The sequence below is a fragment of the Odocoileus virginianus genome, chromosome 34, assembly GCF_023699985.2.
Source record: "Odocoileus virginianus isolate 20LAN1187 ecotype Illinois chromosome 34, Ovbor_1.2, whole genome shotgun sequence".
Lineage (NCBI taxonomy): Eukaryota > Metazoa > Chordata > Mammalia > Artiodactyla > Cervidae > Odocoileus > Odocoileus virginianus.
In genome coordinates this window covers 27,581,889-27,601,995 of record NC_069707.1, presented here as the reverse complement: position 1 = coordinate 27,601,995, position 20,107 = coordinate 27,581,889, and the positions used below count along the sequence as shown (strand labels likewise).

The window sequence follows — 20,107 nt, the reverse complement described above, 5'->3', positions numbered from 1 at the left end:
ATGAAATTCTGTATAGCATTTTTCAGTAAGCATCAAAAGATACCAACATGAATGTTGGTAAGAACCCAGACTAAATTTCTCTCTCACATCATGCTCAAACACAGCAATTATTTCTTTAATTACATAAGATCTGTATCATCACTGCCAAAACATACCAGTGAAAGTTTCAGTACATGGATTTATGCCAGCAAGCCTCTTTGATGTTCCGAAATCAGAAATCTTGAGAACACCACTATAGGTATTAATCAACACATTGTCACCCTAGAGAAGAAAGAACTTTAATCAGAAATGTTATCTTTCTCCCAGTACTGTTTGTTATTGGCTTGAAAGTCTAATAAGAAAAAGTGCCCTTATAGAAAAAGGATACTATCTATAGTCTTCCTTAACTGTAACATCAGTAGTGAATTATTGACACCATTTTTGTTTACATACTATCAGTTCACAATCTGCTACTCAGGTCACAAGATGAAACAAGGTTTATAGATAGTAGGGCTATTTGTGTTTGATATGAGTATGATTAGTTAAATTATGATATTTATACCTTCCTAGTATTTGACTTATTCTATGTTGTTTTACTTCTTTTCCTGGAATATTTAGGGGCAGCACAAATAAATGGACATTCGTGTTAGTTTTAGGGTAGTAATATTAACTTACTTTCAACAGTCCAATTTTGTTATAAATTTATTAGTTCTAAATTTTCCCTTTTTAAGGAGAATTTCACAGATTATCTAATTTTAGTTCACCCCAGGAGTATATGATATGTGTGAGAAGTGGGGATTTTACTTTTTTCCTTCTAACTATTCATCCATTAATTGAACAAGCATTTATTGAGTAGCTACTACGGGCAAGGATACAAAGATTAACCAGCCTACAAGCCTCTTGGGAGCAGAGACCATATCCTTGTTAACTTTGCTCTGTTGAGCTTCCAGCCCCATGGCGCACCTCAAACAGTACCAGCCATGAAGTGGAAACTCAATCTTTGTTGGCTGAACATGGTTAAGGAGTTTATTCCTTGAGTAAAAGCGATAAGACAGGACTATCAATAACTGACTCAGGGCAGAGTGATATATATCTGCTGTTTCTATGATTTACTTATCATTCCAAATTAGTTCTCATAAGAAAAACAATTTTTGCACATAAAACAATTACCCATCAAAGACCTTACAAGAATGAATCCTAGTGCAACCTACCTTTATATCTCGGTGAACTATTTGATTGTCATGGAGGTATTTTAATCCTTCCAGTATTTGCTTTGTATAAAAGCCAATTGTTTGCTCATTGTCTTTCAGTGGGCCCCATTTGGAACGAAGGAGAGCAGAAAGACTTCCTGTAAGTAGGGAGAAACAGTGGATAAAATCTTATTTGAATGAATTCTTTAAAGCATGTTAGTATTACAACATTAAGCTAACATTTGTTGGTTATTAACAGTGGCCCAGGTAATATATTAGACACAGTACTTGGGTTCAAATATAAATAGGGAAAGTCCCTGCTCTGTTGATGGTCTTTATCAAATACGGTCGAAAGGACCACTCGGGGCTTGCCAGGTGGCTCAGTGGGTAAAGAATCTGACTTCAGTGCAGGAAATGCAGGTTTGATCCCTGGGTTGGGAAGATCCCCTGGAGAAGGGAATGGCAACTGACACCAGTATTCTTGCCTAGAGAATCCCATGGACAGTGGGGGCTGGCAGGCTATATAGTCCATAGAGTGGCAGAGTCGGACACGACGGAAGCAACTTAGCACACACACACAAAAGACCACTCAGTTTGTAAACCTTAATCTAAGACATAATGATTGATACAAGAACAGTTCTGATATTTATTTATTGTCTCCCAATAAACTGGAGGGGCTTTCCTGATAACTCAGTTGGTAAAGACTCCATCTGGGTTTGATCCCTGAGTTGAGATGATCTGGAGAAGGGAAAGGCTACCCATTCCAGTATTCTCTCCTAGAGAATTCCATGGACTCTGTAGTCCATGAGATCACAAAGAGACAGACACGACTGAGCAGCTTTCACTTTCACTAAACTGTAAGGTGATGGCATATGTCAAGATTTTATTTACATTTACACAAATTAAGACCTGTAAACTAGTAAATTCCGTTGTTTTACTCTTCAAGACCCTAGAAACATACTTTTTTTAAAAGTTAGGTTTTTTTTTGAGATTTTACTAAACTTTATTTATTATTTTATTGAGGTATAGTTGATGTACAGTATTATATGTTTCAGGTATATAACATCTGAAGTTTTTAAAGGTTATTTTCCACTTATAGTTATGATCAAACATTGGCTATGATCCCTGGGTTGTGCAATATATCCTTGTAGCTTATTAATTTTATGTATAGTAGAAACCTATACTTTTTAAAGAAATAAAACCATCTCTTACCTCCTGGGACCTGCTCCATGAAGATTTTAATGAAACCATTTTCACTGAAAGAGCCCAGATACTGGACAATATTTTTGTGCTTCAGATGCTTATGCAAGGCTATTTCTTCATGCAGGGGCTGGGAGTATCTGAAAGACATGCAAATGTCAGTGAGCTAATTATGTCAGACTTTCTTGTATAAATTTAAGCAATACAAATGGGAAATTCCAGCTAAATGAATTCACCCATATGTGAAATAAAATATGACCATCTAAGGCCTTTATTTCTCATCACATAAATTCTGTGAAGCTGGGGCCCTGGTAGGGTTTGAGGGGAACTGTGTCAGATACTAGTCTAGGTCTTTGTATATATTAGCTCATTTCACACAACAACTTCATGAGAAGGTATTACTAAGATGCCCATGTTACAGATAAGGAAATTGATTCACAGAACTAACCTATCCAAGATTTCCAAGCTAGTAAGTAACAGAACTAAGATCTGAACCCAAGAGAACTGAAATCACCCACACAGCTCACTGTTACATTCATATAACCTTCTATTCCATTAGCTTCATAAGTTTATTATTTCAGGAGATTCTTTCCCAGGAAGACAAAATTGCAAATAATTTTAATATTCATTCCAGAACTTTACTGAAAGGTCCAACAACTCTTCAGTAAAAAAATATAAAACCATTTATATGCCAAGTCTCCTTGATTCTATTCTATCCAGTTCTACTCTATCGTAATTATTTTTTACTCACTCCTAGCTGAGCCTCCATATTGAAAGACCCCCTGACAACCTATTAAATATCAATCATAAATGTTTAAACATAAGATCGTGAAGAAATAAATATACAACACACACTTCTTATGTAACCAAAGGATAGCTCAAAAGTTACAATAATATAATTCATCCTAGCTGAGAATAAGGACTCTTCTCCAGTGTGGAAACGATTAGTAACACCTAGCAATTCTCACTAAATGTAAGTGAAAGTCTAAGTACCGCGCACTGAATAAGCATGGAATTATAATTTGTTCAGGTCAATAAGCAATGCTTGTCTTTGGGAATTACAAGAAAATCCCATTTCTTCTCAATTACCTGTGACAACAGAAAGAAAAATGGTATAGATATTCAAAGATACTTAAATATGCACTTAGCCTTGAAAAATTAATATATAATACATGTCTCCAGAGCACCCCTCCTGGGTCAAATTCCCACTACAACCATCCAAAGCAGTGAAGTTCCCAACCTTGGCTGGCCATTCTGCATCTCCTGGAAGGATTTTTAAAAATATCAATGTCTATGACCTACCCCAGAATTTTGGGGGTTATGGCCTGAGCATCAGTATTTTTTAAAAGTTCCCCAGGTTCCTCTGACACACAGCTGGGTAGAAATACCTGACCTAGGAAAATAGTTGACGAATGGGTAGAATGTTAGCGGAAGCCAACTCAAGATGTACAACTAGTTGGGACAAATTATGAGAGGGTCCTTAGAATCCAGCAGCTTGCTCTTATGACTAGTCTGATGCTCTAACGAAGTGTTTTTAGAGTGTGAGGGAACCATGGAAGAAGCTGCTTTTGTTGCTGTGAGCCTTCACTACAGACGGTAGTGTTTAGTGTATGCTGGATTATGCATTATTCACAACCATCCTACCATCTGAGCAATTATCCTTTGTAACTGCTACCTTTTTAAAAGCCACCTTAAAACTCTCCAGGTCCCAAAGGTGGAAATACTTTCTGTGTTGTATCTCACAATAACATGATAGACTTCACCTTAATCTTCTCTTAGAGGTAACAAAAAGATGCCCCACAGCAGCTGTTCAAGAGAAGGGCTTGTCACGCAAGTGTTTTCAAACAAACCACATTATGCCAAACGGATCTTCGCTGGTGTTGGTGTAATCTGTGTATACACAGTGGCAGCTGAATAAACTTAAGCTACAAAGACAGTTTTCAAAGTGGTTTTCTTCCAAGTGACTAGTTAAATTTATCTGGTGGTGGGGAGGAAGGTGATGTTGCTAAAGACAATCCTTTAAAATTTTATATTGCTTAAAAATCCACTCTATGTATCAATGTATAATACTTAAGAACCTATAGGAATATTTGATGAAATTTTTAATATAACACACACATGCACACACACACATATATATAGTCCCTTATGTATCTAGTGAATAGTTTCTATCACCACCCCAGAAGAATTCATACTTATGTCTCATGAGTTAACCAAGGAGAAATTGCAAAAATACCACTGAAAACCTAAAACTGAATTTACTGTCTACCTGCCTAATATCTGTTCCTCCCTCTTTCTGTGATTTTGTTTAGAGAAACAACTAGCCAACTTAAAAACTACTGAGTTTCTAACCTCCTTTGTAGTCAGGAGTGGTCACTTTTGACCAATGAAACAAGAGGCGAAAACAGGCTGGACATTTCTGAGAAAGTTCGTTTTCCTTTTCCCTCTCCCTGTCTGGAATGCAGAGAAGGCAGGGTGCCCGCCTGTCAGAAAGTCAGGTACCAAGGACGGAGACTAAGGAGGGCAAGGCAGAAGGAGAACTGAGGCCTGGGACAGGCCTGACTCCCCCTGGTTACAGGGGAAAGAGGGGTGTCTTTTTGAGCTTGCGGTAATCAGAGAAGGCATCTCTGAGGGGTTGAGAACTGAGCTGGGACCTAGCTGATGACAACGAGGCAATCCCACCAATATGTGGTGTTGGTGGGCCTGATGAAAACAGGTCAGCATGGCTGCCGTGGGGGAGGCGAGGCCACAGAGGCAGGCGGGTGTCTGTGTTAAGGTTCCCGGGTTCTGTGTTGTAAGAACTCATAGCCATAGTTGTAAGAACTACATAGTTTTAAGCAGTAATGACATGATGTGATTTCAACTTGAGCAAGAGCTCTGTGCAGTCTCTGAGGAAGGGATTTCTCTAACAGTCTTTGCGAGGATCAGACTCACAAGAGTATGGGACGGCCCTACGTCTGTCTCTCCAATGTTGGGGGACAGCGGTTTTGCCCTGTGACATCACTTTTCTGATGGCTCCAAGAAGAGTCGTTGATTTCTCAGTTGGTCCAACTTTGCACCAGCAGTTTAGGATGGGGTGCTGACTTCCAGTGTCCTTAACACACCTGACCGGAAACTGGAACTTCAGGTTCAAACCATTTGAGCTGGTGCTTATTCCCCATGTAGCCATATAATAAACAAATCACGATGAAACATAACCTGAGCCCAACACACACAGAGCCATTCCCTTTTCCACTCTTTGAAAGTCCTAGTTGCCATGGAGATGTCATGCTTCCCCACCAGTCTTGGGCTTGAATCACTAAGTGAGATGCAGCAGCTAAACCTCAGAGGGAGCTAATTAAAGCCATGGAGTTTTCAGACAGAGTTTCATTAATTAGAATATCACCAAAATATTTTGTAAATGCTATTAACAACTGAAATACCTTAGAAAGCAGCTTTGATTAGTCACAATTACTGTACCTGCTGTCTCTCTCTGGGATTTCCTTAATGGCGATTCTGACTTGGTTGCTCAGATCTCGACCTGCATAAACTATCCCATAAGTGCCTTTTCCTAAAACGACTCTGTCACCATTTTCGTCGTATTCATAGTCATACTACAGAAGGACAAAGGGGGAGAGAAGATTGAAACATTAGCCGCAGTCCACATTTTAAACATCAACTTTTTCCAAGAGCATTTTTCCTTATTTTATCAAATGGTTTTAACAAGGGAAACAATAAGATGAGGTTCTAATGAACAGTTTCAAGAACCAAAGAATAAACTTAACACAGAGCATCGTGTATTCATATTTTCCCAGCTGTGACAAACGCCGGGCTGGGATGGGGGTGCAGAGAGGGACTATGTATTAAAATCCATAAAAGCGCTTCTCCAAAAGCCCACTTAGATTCTTTACCCACTGAATCCTGTTTTTCATTGATTCTGAAGATGAGTATTATTAGCATCAATGTCTCTCAATAGCTATTACACTGAATTAACTCTTCTTTTGTTTTTCAGCTTTTGGTACCATCAAAGCATTTCACACTCTGCCAGGAGAAGAAAATCACTGAATGGCTTTGAGTAAGAAGAAACTTTGAGGTCTTACTAGCTGACAATAATAAGCAAGGATTATTTGTACTTTACCCCTGTTCTCAATTCCCCAAGACTAAAAAACATTTTAAAAATGAAAAATGGGGACTTCTCTGGAAGTTTGGTGGTTAGAACACTGTGCTTCCACTGCAGGGGCCACGGGTTCTATGTCTGGTCTGGGAACTAAGATCCCACATGCCTCATGGCATGACTAAAAAAAAATAGAATAAATGTAAAATTTTTTAAATTTTTAAAAATTTAAAAAGTAAAAACTTCAAAATGAAGGAAAAGCTTCATTTTTAATGCAAAAAAAGGAAATATCTACAGCCCTAAACCCAAAGTGGCAAGCATGTCAGTCGAATACGGAAAACAGCATCAAATAAATGAAAGGGGGTATAATGGCTTTTAGAACTTCCCAAGTGGCTCAGTGGTAAAGAATCTGCTTGCCAAGCAGAAGACACGGGTTCGATCCCAGGGAGAAGATCCCCTGGAGAAGGAAATGTCAACCCACTCCAGTATTCTTGCCTGGAGAACCCCATGGACAGAGAAGCCCGGCAGGCTACAGTCCACAGGTCACAAAGGAGTGGGAAAGAACTTAGCTGCTAAACAACAATATGTGACATGTGGTAGACATCTTCTAAGACCTGGAGGCATCATCCACAATGGCATCTTTTGTTGTGGACTTAAATTACAGGATTCATAGTCATCAAATGATCAAGGCATGTCTACGTAGAAACCCAATGTAAAACTACAGACCAGCAGGAGAGACCATAAAAACAAGTTCTTTCTTTTGTCTGTATTTTGCTAGGGTATAAAACTAGCAGCACATAGCTAGGTTCAACTCACAGAAGGGTTTGGGTTAGCCATTTAATAAAAAAAAAAAAACTGATTTCTAACATTCGTATATCAGCAAATTTAACACTAACACACAAAATAATCCAAAAGAGATAATGATTATGGATTTTGACACTCAACTAACATTGCCTCAAAATAGATAGAGCTGATAAAATTACAAAGAAAAATATACAATATAAACCATAATAGGTTCTAAATATAACTCTTTAGAAACCAATATATCTAGCAGACAAATTCAAAGTAGAGACCCTAATGGCACAAATACAAGTTTGGTATGGTAAATACAGAGATATCCCTGTACCCAGCTACAAATTCCTTTCATGCATATATGAAAAATATAAAATAATTAGTCACATATTAGGCCACAAAGAAAATTTCAACAAATTTCAAAGAACATGCTATGAAAAAGACCATGATCTTTGACCACAAGATACTAAAAATAAGACAGCCAAAAACTGTATTTGAAAACTGAGCATTGCAATTTAAAATTATCAAGGGATCAAAAAATAAATGATCATGGGAATTACAAAGTAGTTGAAAAAGAACGACAAGGAGAGCATTGCACATCAAGAACTACAAATTTAGAACTATGTAGATAAAAATTTTCATAGTTTTAAAGAATTACATTAGAAAACACAAAATTTTTAAATGATCAAGTTAAATGGTTAAGAAAATACAAAAAGAAGAATATATTACTGTCCAAAGAGAAAAGAAGAGTTTCTGGTTTGGGCAATATGGTAGGCTACGTACATGAAAATATTCCCACCAAAAAAACCTAGACAAAATTAAATAGACATACTTTAAATGTCTAGTGTGTGTGCTCAGTCATGCCCAACTCTTTGCTACCCCATGGACTGTAGCCCACCAGGCTCCTCTGTCAATGGGATTTTTCCAGGCAAGAATACTGAAGTGGGTTACCATTTCCTACTCCATTAAACGCCTACCTGGGCTTGTAAAGAAGGCTTCTAGGAACTAGAAATTAAAAGGAAAAGTGACACTAAAGGGATAATCACAAGAACTGATGACCACGCAAGCCCAAGTTCTGGGGATGACGCCTTTTAATTTATAAATCTAGGGCAGAGGCTGGCAAACAGCTTCTGCCAAGGGACAGATATTGATTATTTTCAGCTTTGTGAGCCACAGGATCTCTATGGTAGCAACTCAACCCTGCTATTGTCAGTAGCTCAGTCAACACAGAAGCAAATGGGCATGGTGGTGTTCCAATAAGACTTTATTTACCAAGAGAAGTGGTGGGCTGGTTTGGCGTCTGGGCTACAGTTCATCAATTCCTTATCTGAGACTTTGGCCTTGGTGCTCACTGGGGATAGGAAATGAAGCCTTGTGCCTATGGAAGGTGAAGAGATGGAACACACAAAACCAGGGTCCTTGAAGGACTATAATTTGGTGAAAGGGTGGATTAGAAAAAAGTCAGCCCACTGCATGGAGAAACAAGAAAACTTTGTCTTAGATCAAGCTCTGAGTGGACAAAGTCTCCTCTGAATACTTTTGACCACTGGCTGACACTCATGCTGTCTGGAGCTCAAATGGACACTTGTCATTAAAACCCATAATCTGTATTGAGCCTGGAAAATTCCTGGTGTGACAACAGAAACAAAACAAAACATTTAAAAGGAAGACTTCCTTAACACAGGCTATAAAGGATCTACCAGTGAAATTAAGCTCATAATCCAAAATTTTAAAATATATAACAAAATAATTCACCATCAGTGAGTATCAGTTGATTGACAAATATCACTCTAAAATAAGTACATTTAACATAAAGACATAAAATATGAAATCCAAAATATGAGGAAAGGATGAAAAGTCAAAGTGAAAGTGACTCAGTCGTGTCCAACTCTTTGGGATCCCATGGACTGTATAGCCCATGGAATTCTCCAGGCCAGAACACTGGAGTAGGTAGCCTTTCCCTTCTCCAGGGAATCTTCCCAACCCAGGGATCAAACCCAGATCTCCCACATTGAAGGCAGATTCTTTATCAGCTGAGCCACAAGGGAAGCCCAAGAATACTGGAGTGGGTAGCCTATCCTGTCTCCAGGGAATCTTCCCGACCCAGGAATCAAATCAGGGTCTCCTGCATTGCAGGTGGACTCTTCACCAGCTGAGCTATCAGGGAAGCCCTTGAGAAAAGGATAAAGACACTCTAAAAAGGGCCAGACAGACTTGAGACAGACTCAAACTTAACCTCCAGAAATTGAGCCCTAAATAGGAAAAGATAAAAATAACATCCCCGCTCAGATATGATATAGGGAAACTACAAAATATCAAAGGCAAAGAGAGGATGATAAAAGGAAGCAGAGAATTTTTTTAAAAAAAAGAACAAATAACCCACAAAGGCAGGTAATCTGGTTACTCTGCAAATTCTCTGGGGTACACATTCTTAACTTGAGAGACTACTATCACAAAGGATGAGGAAGATGGGGGGCATATTGTTACCAGCTTTATTTGCTTCCAAGAGGTTTCCAAGCCTTGATAGAGATAATCAGGTTGTATTCTTTTGAGAACATCATGCCCACTATGGCAGGACTCGGTAAACACGGATCTCCCTATCATGGGCCCTTCTCTGCCAGAGGAAAGAGGCCAAGCTCTGGACAAGAGCTGTCTGCTTTCCCTGTGGCAGTACTTTACCCAATGTACATTAGAGAATACTCCTATTCTAGCAATCTGACCTATGGCTAAAGATTGCCCTTAGACTGGAGGAGAAAAACAGTTATTTTTACAGGATGGGAGAAGAGGAAACAGGGATCGTTTAGCAAATTCCCCAGACTGGAAGATATTCCAGCAAAGGGGCAGTACACACAGTCCAAAATTTCCACTCGAAGGAGCTCAAGTCTCTATACCCAACTCCTGGTCCAGACTTTTGCAATGCTATACCATGCATGCTGGAAATCTACCAGCCCGGACCCAGGCTGGCAGGAGGCAGGAAAGGAACCATCATCAAAGTCCTGTAACTCATCTTTGCCAGCGTGGTCTATCAAAGGGAGGGAAACCTACCCACTGAACCTAGTACTACCACCGCCTCACATTATTGTAATGCACTTGTGGTGTAGTCGCCAAGTCATGTCAGGCTCTTGCAACCCCACGGACTGTACGGCTATAGTCCATGCCAGGCTTCTCTGATTATGGATTCTCCAGGCAAGAATACTGGAGTGAACTGCCATTTCCTTCTCCAGGGGAATCTTCCTGACCCAGGAATTGAACTTGGGTCTCCTGCATTGCAGGCAGATTTTGAACTGATTGAGCTATGAGGGAAGCCCCTTTTACAATGCACTATATAATTTTAATTATTACAATTAAAAGAAAAAATATAAGCCTTCAATAACCTACCACATTTGATGGTCATAATAAGCTTGTGTCATAGCAGGAAAGGTCTATGATTAGCTTCAGTTTACAAATGATCAAAAATATTTTCCACTCAAAATATGTCAAAATGGTGGTTGAAACCTAGCTCACCAGATCCTACCAATGCTGTAGGACAATCTTTTATACAGTTATCAACATTCAAAAAACTAAGATCATGGCATCCAGTCCTACCACTTCATGGCAAATAGACGGGGGAAAATGGAAACAGTGGCAGATATTATTTTCTTGGGGTCCACAATCACTGTGGACAGTGACAGCAGCCACAAAATTAAAAGACGCTTGCCCCTTGGAAGAAAAGCTATGACAAACCTAGATATTAAAAAGCAGAGACATTGTTTTTCCAACAAAGATCCATCAAGTCAAAGCTATGGCTTTTTCAGTAGTCATGTATGGAAGTGAGAGTTGGACCATGAAGGCTGAACAATGAAGAACTGATGCTTTTGCATTGTGGTGCTGGAGAAGACTCTTTGAGAGTCCCTTGGACAGCAAGGAGATTAAACCAGTCAATCCTAAAGGAAATCAGTCCTGAATATTCATTGGAAAGACTGATGCTGAATCTCCAATACTTTGGTCACCCGATGCAGAGAGCCAACTCATTGGAAAGACCCTGATGCTGAGAAGGATTGAATGCAAGAGGAGAAGGGGGTGACGGAGGATGAGATGGTTAGATGGCATCATCGACTCAACGGGCATGACTTTGAGTAAACTCGGGGAGATGGTGAAGGACATGGAAGCCTGGTGTGCTGCAGTCTTATAGGTCACAAAGAATCAGACACAACTGAGGGACTGAATAACAATAACATCAGATTCTAGATTTTCTATTCTTCATACTACCAATGCTGCAGGAAAATCTTTTTTACAGTATAAGAACTTATAAGATACATCTCAGTTCTGTTTCCAAATACCAGTATTGTAAAGATGTTCCAGCATATTCTTGGTATCCACTGAATACCCATATATATTCAAGCAGATATAGGGCAGACATCTGTTGGCCATCTTAGACTCCATGCTTCCCTTTCTCCCCAGGTCACAATGACTGCCAAACGCCACCAGGCTGAGGACCGCTCTTGCCTCAGATCAGGCCCTCCTTGCTTCTGTGTGTGTGCATGCTCAATCGCTTCAGTTGTGTCCATCTCTTTGCGACACTACAGACTGTAGCATACAGGATCCTCTGTCCATGGAATTCTCCAGGCAAGAATACTGGAGTGGGCTGCCATGCCCTCCTCCAGGGGATCTTCATGACCCCGGGATTCGAACCTGCATGTCTCACATCTCCTGCATTGGCAGGCAGGTTCTTTACCACTAGCACCACTTAGGAAGCCCCCTTCTTCTATTATTCTACAAATCCTCAGTGCGCCTTCTGGCTACCTCTTACCCTGTTGCTCTGTTTTCCAACTCACCCTCCAAAAAGTTAGCAGTGGACTTCCCAAAGTCTAAGGTTCCAAAGGGAACTTTCCACATTCACACCACTGCTTCTGCTTTATGTGTTCCTCAGCACTTTCAGGATCAAATCCAAACTCCTTAGCCTGGAGTCCATACCCTTCAGAATCTCTTTGCTGCCACTGTGTCCAGCCTGCTATCTCATCAACGTCCTCCAAAAACTCCCAGTGAAGTTCCCCAGATCTTTGTGCCTTGACACATAGGTGTTTTCTACCTAAGGAGTTCTGCCTCATCCTTCAAAATAAGGACGCTTTCTTGAACTGTCCACCTAATCCTCAAAGCTGGGTTAGATTCTGGTCTGATAGGTTTCCAAGGCCTTTTGCCCTCATTCGCGCAGGCATTTTTCACACTTCTCTTAGCCCATCTGCATTCCAGTCTCTACTCTGAGATCTCTGAGAACCAGAACTTCATCGTGAATTGGTCTGTCCCTAGTCTTAGCCATATCTGGATTGTAGTAGAGGTTCAGTGAATATTTGCTTGATCAATCGGGCTGTAGAAAATTTAACGGGAACCTTTTCTTAGTTTGTTTTTCCACTGTGGAGCCCTAACCACTGAACCATCGGAGAATTCCCTTGATAACAACAAGGTGCCAAAACAAAACATTTGCCATCAGTATCTGTTTATTTTTCATTGAAAGGAGTTTGGCCACAGGAATACTTACTTAGCGTAGTGAAGAATACACAAGCCTTGGTGAAACTGCTCAAAGTTGGGTATCCCTCAGGAATGCAAAGCATCAAAAGACTGTTCTTTTTTTTAAAAAGAATATTAACTATAGAAGTTGACTCCTGCTAGACCAAGTGGTCATAGTGACACTCAAAAGGCTTTCAAAAAAAACTGAAAACCATTCCAATGTATGATTGCTGCTTGGTTGCTTTTTTCTTCTTTAATTAATTAATTAACTAATTTTGGCTTTGCTAGGTTCCTAGTTGTGGCTCACGGGATCTTTGCAGCAGCGTGCGGGCTTCTGAGTTGTGCGTGTGGAACTCTTATTTGCAGCATGCCAGATCTAGTTCTCCAAATAGGGATTGAACTAGGGCTTCCTGCACTGTCAGCGTGGAGTCCTACCAACTGGATCACCACACAAGTCCCTTTCTTCTTCTTTTTCTTTCTAATCCCTTCTTCTTTTTCTTACAATATAGAGATATAATTTTAAAAGGCAAGCTTGAGAAAACTTCCCAGACCTTTAAGGACACAGAATTATCTCTGTGATGACCAGAAGAAGTAGAAAGAAGTCTTGACCAAAGCCAAGGGTCTGTTAAATAACGAAAATGGAGAAAAAAAGGCAGGGGCTGGGGGAATCGAGTGTTTTTAAAAATAAGAATAAAATTACACTGCTTACATAGTTTGCATTCTATTTCTATGGCAATGGGTTAACAAACCAGGTGTTGCTAAGGGAGACAACTGCATTTTGAAGCAACGAAGGGAATGCTTCAAGAATCAGCCTCTCTGTTGCCTGCCCAGAACTGTCTAAACTGGTGCGCGTAGGAAGACAATCTTGACAAGGCCAAACACCAAAGTGGTGACTCACTTAGTCCTTGCACTGTCAAGGGACTCACAGTAAAACAGCCACCTTCTAAAAAGCCATGCACTGTCCCTGGTATTAATTACCTTAGCTCAGTAGTCACCTCAAGGACTCAAGTCGTAGCTTTGCTACTTTTCCAAGTATAATGCCTTAGTAAGATGTAAATGCATTAATAACTAATAATAGCATCAAGAGAAGAGTAAAAATGCGGTAGGTACAAATATCTAATTCTATAGCTCTCTCTTTTCTCAGATCTCTATTTCCACCTTCCCTCCTCAAGGCTTCCTTGTGTAAAATCACATACCTGTTTCACTATAACTTCCTAAATCCTTCCCCGCTTAATTTTTCTCCTTTATGTTGATCATTACTCAAACATAGCATGCATTTTACTTACTTCCTGTCAGTCTCCCACTAGAGTGTAAGCTCAGTGAAGGCAGGGATTTCCTCTATTTTGTTCTCTGCTAGATCCCCAGCACCTAGAAGAGTGTCTTCCTCACAGCAGGTATCCAATACATATTTGGTGAATGAATTGATGGGATCCACTGGGACCCCCTAATGTGATATTAAAATTATTTTAAGATGAAAACAACTCAAGAAAGAGCTGCATAAAAAAACTAATCTAAACATATTTTGCTGACTGAAGCAAAGCCTCTTGAAAATATAGATGCCACAATCTCTTCTCCAGGAGGTTTGGGACCTTTTACATCTGGATGAGAAATTACTAAACAAAACCTTTTTCAAAACTTTCCATACTTTCCACTTGTTTCTCGTTAGTTTCCCACCATGTTGCTTCCCCTTGAAGTCCTTCTAAAAACTTTTCTTTAAAAAAATTTTTTACTGTGCTTTTTTTTTTTTCTTGATGTGTGGACCATTTTTTAAAGTTTTTATTGAACATGTTACAATATTACTTCTGTTTTGTGTTTTGGACTTTTAGCCATGAGGCATGTGGGATCTTAGTTCCCTGACCAGGAACTGAACCCACATCCTTTGCATGAGAAGGTGAAGTCTCAACCACTAGACTGCCAGGGAAGTCCCAAAGACTTTTCTTATTAAGATAAATAAACTTTTAAATCTGGCTATGCAGGAATCACTTCTTTTCAGGTTCTCTAAACCTCTTGTCTTTTCTCCTGTTAATCTTTCTTTTGTCAGTTAATTTGCAGGCCTCAAATTACTGAACATGAGTTGATAGAGGAAAAAAGTTTCTTTTTCTTGCAACGGAACAAATGAATGAGTAACAACATATTCTTATCATACAACAGCATAGTGACAGCTATTCTGTGGGTGATCAGCTTCAGATCTGGTTGTTGTGGTTTAGTCACTAAGTCCTGTCCAACTCTTTTGTGACCCCATGGACTGTAGCCCGCCAGCCTCCTCTGTCCATGGGATTTCCCAGGCAAGAATACTGGAGTGGGTAGCCATCTTCTTTTCCAGGGCATCTTCCCAACCCAGGGGTTGAACCCGCCTTTCCTGCATTGGCAGGCAGGTTCTTTACCACTGAGCCAGATCTGTACAAAAATAGAAACATGAGGCCAAAGAAAAACAAACCAGTGTGCTACTGGATGACTCTGAATTGATTTAAATGAATTCTAAACCATAATTCACTGTTAATGTTTGTGAGGCAAATCATCAAAAAAAGAAATGGTAAGGTTGCATCATCCAGCAGATGTTTGAGTGAAAGGAAAACATTTCATTTATCTTACTTGTTCCTAATCCATCACACAGGGGGCAACTTCCTCTCTATGCAGCCTGGAAACTACATAGAAACAGGTTCACAGGGCCAGCTGCTATGATTACTTCAGGTTTGTGTCAATTGTTTGCCCATTTTGAGAAAACAGTGAGGTATAAATGCATAAAAGAAAAAGGGGCAGGACGGGAAAAGGGAGGGGGAATATATGTGTGTTTGGAAGAGGCATGAGGAGGAAGGCAGCATACTCTGTACTGAACACCAAAGGAACTCAGTAATTTACGGTTTCTTCCAAAAAACTTAAAGAGAGGGAGAGATGAAGCAAATGGGCGGAGAGTGGCTTGATTGTGGTATTCAGCTTGATTATGATATTCATTCTTTCATTGACTTCACATTGATTAAACAGTCATCAAGCTCATTTCCCAGCATTTTCTCTGCCCTCCTCCAATCTATATCTCTTTCCTCCCAGTTTGAGATATTGTTTAAACAACTCTGGTTTTGTCACTCCTCAGCTTCAACCCCTTCTAAGCCTTCTGAATGAACTGCTTGGAGGCCTGATCCCTGCAAGACGATCGGGTGAAAAGCGAAAGAGAGCCACAGTCCCGCCTCGGGATGTAAAGAGCCCAGGGCAGGCTACTGAATTACAGGGAAAGGAAAAGGGTCAGGGCAGAGGACGGGGCAAAAATGCTGTAAGGGCAGAGAAAAGTGAAAAGTTGCGGTGAAAATGGTTCAAAGCAAAAAGCACCCTTGACTTGGATCTCAAAAACTTAAGAGTAGAGTCACCAAGTAGGACAAAGCAGAACAAGATGTGGAGCTGGGCATCCGCATGCCAAGTCCGGAGGCTGGACCAGCATGGCTGTGGAATAATGGAGACGAGTCTGGCACTGCAGGACCACAGGGTGGAAAGGAAGGGTAGGTTACAGCCAGAGAGATGAGAACATTGTATGGTGCAGAAATCTTCTAAAAAGAAGAGCATCAAAGATTTTTATTTTTGTTTTTGAAAATGCCCTTTGCAGTGGCATGGATGGACCTAGAGATGGTCATACTGAGTGAATTAAGTCAGACAGAGAAAGACAAATATCATAGGCTTATGTGAAATCTAAAGACGTGGTGCAAATGAGCCTATTTACAAAACAGAAGTTGAGTCACAGATATAGAAAAACTTGCACGGAACTGACATATATACACCACTATATGCAGAATAGACAACGAATAAAAACCTACTGAACAGCACAGAGAACTCTATTCATTCCTCTGTAACGACCCATGGGGGAACAGAATCTAAAAAAGAGCGGATACATGTCCATGTATAACTGACTTTGCTGGATGGCAGAAACTAACATAACATTATAAATCAACTATACTCTTATTAAAAAAAAAACTTAAGAAAATAAAAAAGCTTTCTAATTAGGGAAGTCACAGGATTAAATCTCCCTGAGAGATCTCTCCAGTGATAGCAGGGCCAGTGTTATTGATGGCAGGAGAGACAACAGGCCATATGAGAGATGATGAGGACCTGAGATAGAGGAGTGATTGAATGGAAGGAAGGGGCTGGAAGAAACACTGGCCATAGACTGGAGCAGAGATTCTCTGAGGTATCTGGCTTGGGTAACTGTGTAGATGCCCTTGTTCTAAGTATAGACATGAAAGACTGGGAGAACAAAAACAGGGACCACAGATGATAAGTGTTCAAACACTTATAGTTGACTATAATCAATTGTTCAATGAGTTCAGTGTAAATTTATTAATATAATAAATTCTTTAAGCTACGGGTTCATAACTCTTCCATTTCAAAAGATAGCCCTGAATAAAAAACATGGCCTTGAATCAAAAGAAGTTGTTTCTCTCTCTGTTTAAAAACAGAAAAGTCCGTTGAAAGTGGTATTGAGCTATATTTAAGAAACCTTGTACAGTTTGTACTATTTTCAATTTTTTTTGAAGAAGCTAGGAGCTAGGAAAGGACATGTAAGATCTTCCTGTTCAACTCTCATTTAAGGAATGATACCACCCTAATCCAGCAGGAGTAGGAATTATGTCCAAAGTTATAAAACTGGTTATTGGCAAAGTCAGAGCCAAAACCCAAGGCCCCTGACCCCAGCACCAGGATTTCACTGGAGTCAGGTATGATCAATTGGAAGAAGGGTCTGACCATGACCCAAACAAGGCTGAATCCCTCCCACAAGTGTATCGCTCAAAGAAACAGCATTCAAAATCAGAAAGAAAAGCAAATCTTAACTTGGACTTCAGGTACGTTTTTCAAACACCAGGAAGTCTAAGGTTTAGTTCAAATTTGTGGTTTATGGAACCACATTAATAGCTAATGTCTGCCAAATGCTGACACTACCCCATGAAAAGTTAAAAAACATTTAAAAAACACATCTGATCTTTCTAACATTTTAATTTTCTTTTGGGCCAATTTGAATTCTATCTCAAATGGAGGTGAAGATCAGAAAATAATTATTCTGAATACAAAATTTTAAACACTAAAGTAATCCTTCTCACTTATACTGTAAAGAATAGGGAGAGGAGGAATTATTTTCAGCATGTCATTCACAGCCCGAAGTTTGAGTTCAGTTTGCAGTAATGAAATTAAGGAGCAAATTTTAATCAAATATTTAGAATACTAAAAATCTGATGTTAAGGCACTAGTGATAAAGAACCCACCTGCCAATGCAGGAGACATAATCCTGGGTACAGAAGATCCCCTGGATGAGGGCATAGCAACCCACTCCAGTATTCTTGCCTGGAGAAACCCAGGGACAGAAGAGTCTAGCAGGCTACAGTCCATGGGGTCACAAAGAGTTGGACACAACTTAAGCGACTTGGCAGATGCACACACAATGTTAGTCATGAATACTGAAAATATCTAAGAAATGTGATCAAGGGTATAACGGAGTTATCATAAGTTGTAAAAAAATGTAAGTTAAAGTTATTTAACAGCTCATATTGTATAGGTGCTCTGGCCATGAAGGGACTGGGAGGGCCATGAAGGGATTGGGAGAGCCAAGATGGACATCATCATCTTCACAACCCAGAACATCACTGTATCCATTCATTCACGTCATGCTACCAGAACACCCAAGACTACAACATCAGCAACGTCACTAGCTGTAGCAATAATAGCAAACTAAGCCAAAATACTTAAAACAAGTATGCTTGAATTCACTGTATAGACTATACAATCCACTGGGAATACTGCAGAAGCCATTCTAAGTCAGAGATTTTAAATTATTCTGATAATACACGTAAATCCATGGCTAATTCATTTCAATGTATAACAAAAACTACTGTAATGATGTAAAGTAATTAGCCTCCAATTAATAAAAAAAAAATTAAAAAAAAAATAAATTATTCTGATAGAACACAAATGATGTATAAGAAGTAGAAGAGTGTTTTTCTAACATTAAAAGAATAGTGTCCCTGCACTTTCTTGAGAAGGTCTCCCAGGTGGCTCAGTGGTAAAGCATCCATCCATCTGCCAATGTAGGAGACTTGGGTTCGATCCCTGAATCGGGAAGATCCCCTGGAGGAGGAAACGGCAACCCGCTCCAGTATTCTTGTTGGGAAAATCCATGGACAGAGGAGCCTGGCGGGCTACAGTCTATGGGGTTGCAAAGAGTTGGACATTACTGAGCAACTGAGCATGCACACACTTTCTTGAGAAGAGTGGGTTAGGAGCACTTTGATAAATCAGAGAGCTCTATGGTATGAGTTGTTTTTTGTGAGGTCAGCAGACCTACTAAAACGTCTGGACATTCCTAGAAAGAAAAACTGAATGTTTCCCTCCTTATCTGGCTGGTGAGTGTTCTCAGCACTTGCAAGAGAACTGTCTGATCAGGAAGGGTATCTCACAGAACCCACCCCATTGATTACCACTGCATACAGATCGAGAGATCCTGACCCTGGGTCTTCTTGAGAGCTATCTGAAAAGCAATCTACTTATCCCTCTAACAGTATAGGAGACCTAGTCTTAGAAAAATTAGCCAGTGTAATTCACCACAAATTCTAAGGGAATTCAAGCCGTGTTATGCTGTGCCTATAGTTAAAGGAGTTTCTAGAGCAGAATCTCTGAACTGATGATTCAATCAGTTTATGAAGACCAAGCTTGCCCAACCTGGCTATCATAGTCTGGCTATGCTATGTACGTTTATCATAAGATGGATTGTTTTTCAAAGAAGGATAATAAAGAATAGGATATCACTGTTTTTTTTTTTAAACTCAGCAATTTATGATATTGTAAAATAACTTCGGGGGTTTTCCAATCTATCCACTGCATAATTTATTATTAATGGAACTGTTTCATTTTCATTGTTAACTCTTACCCTGGCAGTTGCTATGTATCAAGTAATGCTAAATTTAACCCAAATAAAAATAGAGATAATGAAGTACAGTCAAAAGAGCACTGATGTGGAAGTCAAGATACCTAGTTTCTAACATACTCACTTAAATAAGAAAATATAATATTGCAAAATATTAAGCATAACAAAATACTGTCTATTACTCTGTAGACAGCAAGCTAGTACATGGGGCAAGATTATTTTGTTCCAAAGTAGCTCTATCACCTTTTTATAACTTAAATGAAAAAGACTCGGGCTTATTCAGGAATAATAAAGCTATACTACTGCCGGGGTTTCCTAGATGGTGCTAGTGGTAAAGAATCTGCCTGCCAATGGGAGACAAGGATGCGGGTTCGATCTCTGGGTTGGGAAGATCCCCTGGAGGAGGATATGGCAACCCACTCCAGTATTCTTATCTGGAGAATCCCATGGACAGAGGAGCCAGGTGGGCTACAT

The 20,107-nt window shown here is 39.7% G+C and overlaps 1 protein-coding gene across 2 annotated transcripts in view; it reads right to left on the bottom strand.

Moving 5' to 3' along the window:
• MAP3K5 (mitogen-activated protein kinase kinase kinase 5) overlaps positions 1–20,107 on the bottom strand; it is a 244,561-nt gene that overhangs the window by 46,904 nt on the left and 177,550 nt on the right. For both annotated transcript variants that reach the window (XM_070461452.1, XM_070461451.1), the window contains exons 15-18: positions 5,829–5,962; positions 2,382–2,509; positions 1,191–1,327; positions 156–261 (exon numbers count right to left, since the gene is read on the bottom strand). In XM_070461452.1, the coding sequence (XP_070317553.1) occupies positions 156–261; positions 1,191–1,327; positions 2,382–2,509; positions 5,829–5,962 (505 nt within the window). The remainder of the gene's footprint in view (positions 1–155; positions 262–1,190; positions 1,328–2,381; positions 2,510–5,828; positions 5,963–20,107) is intronic.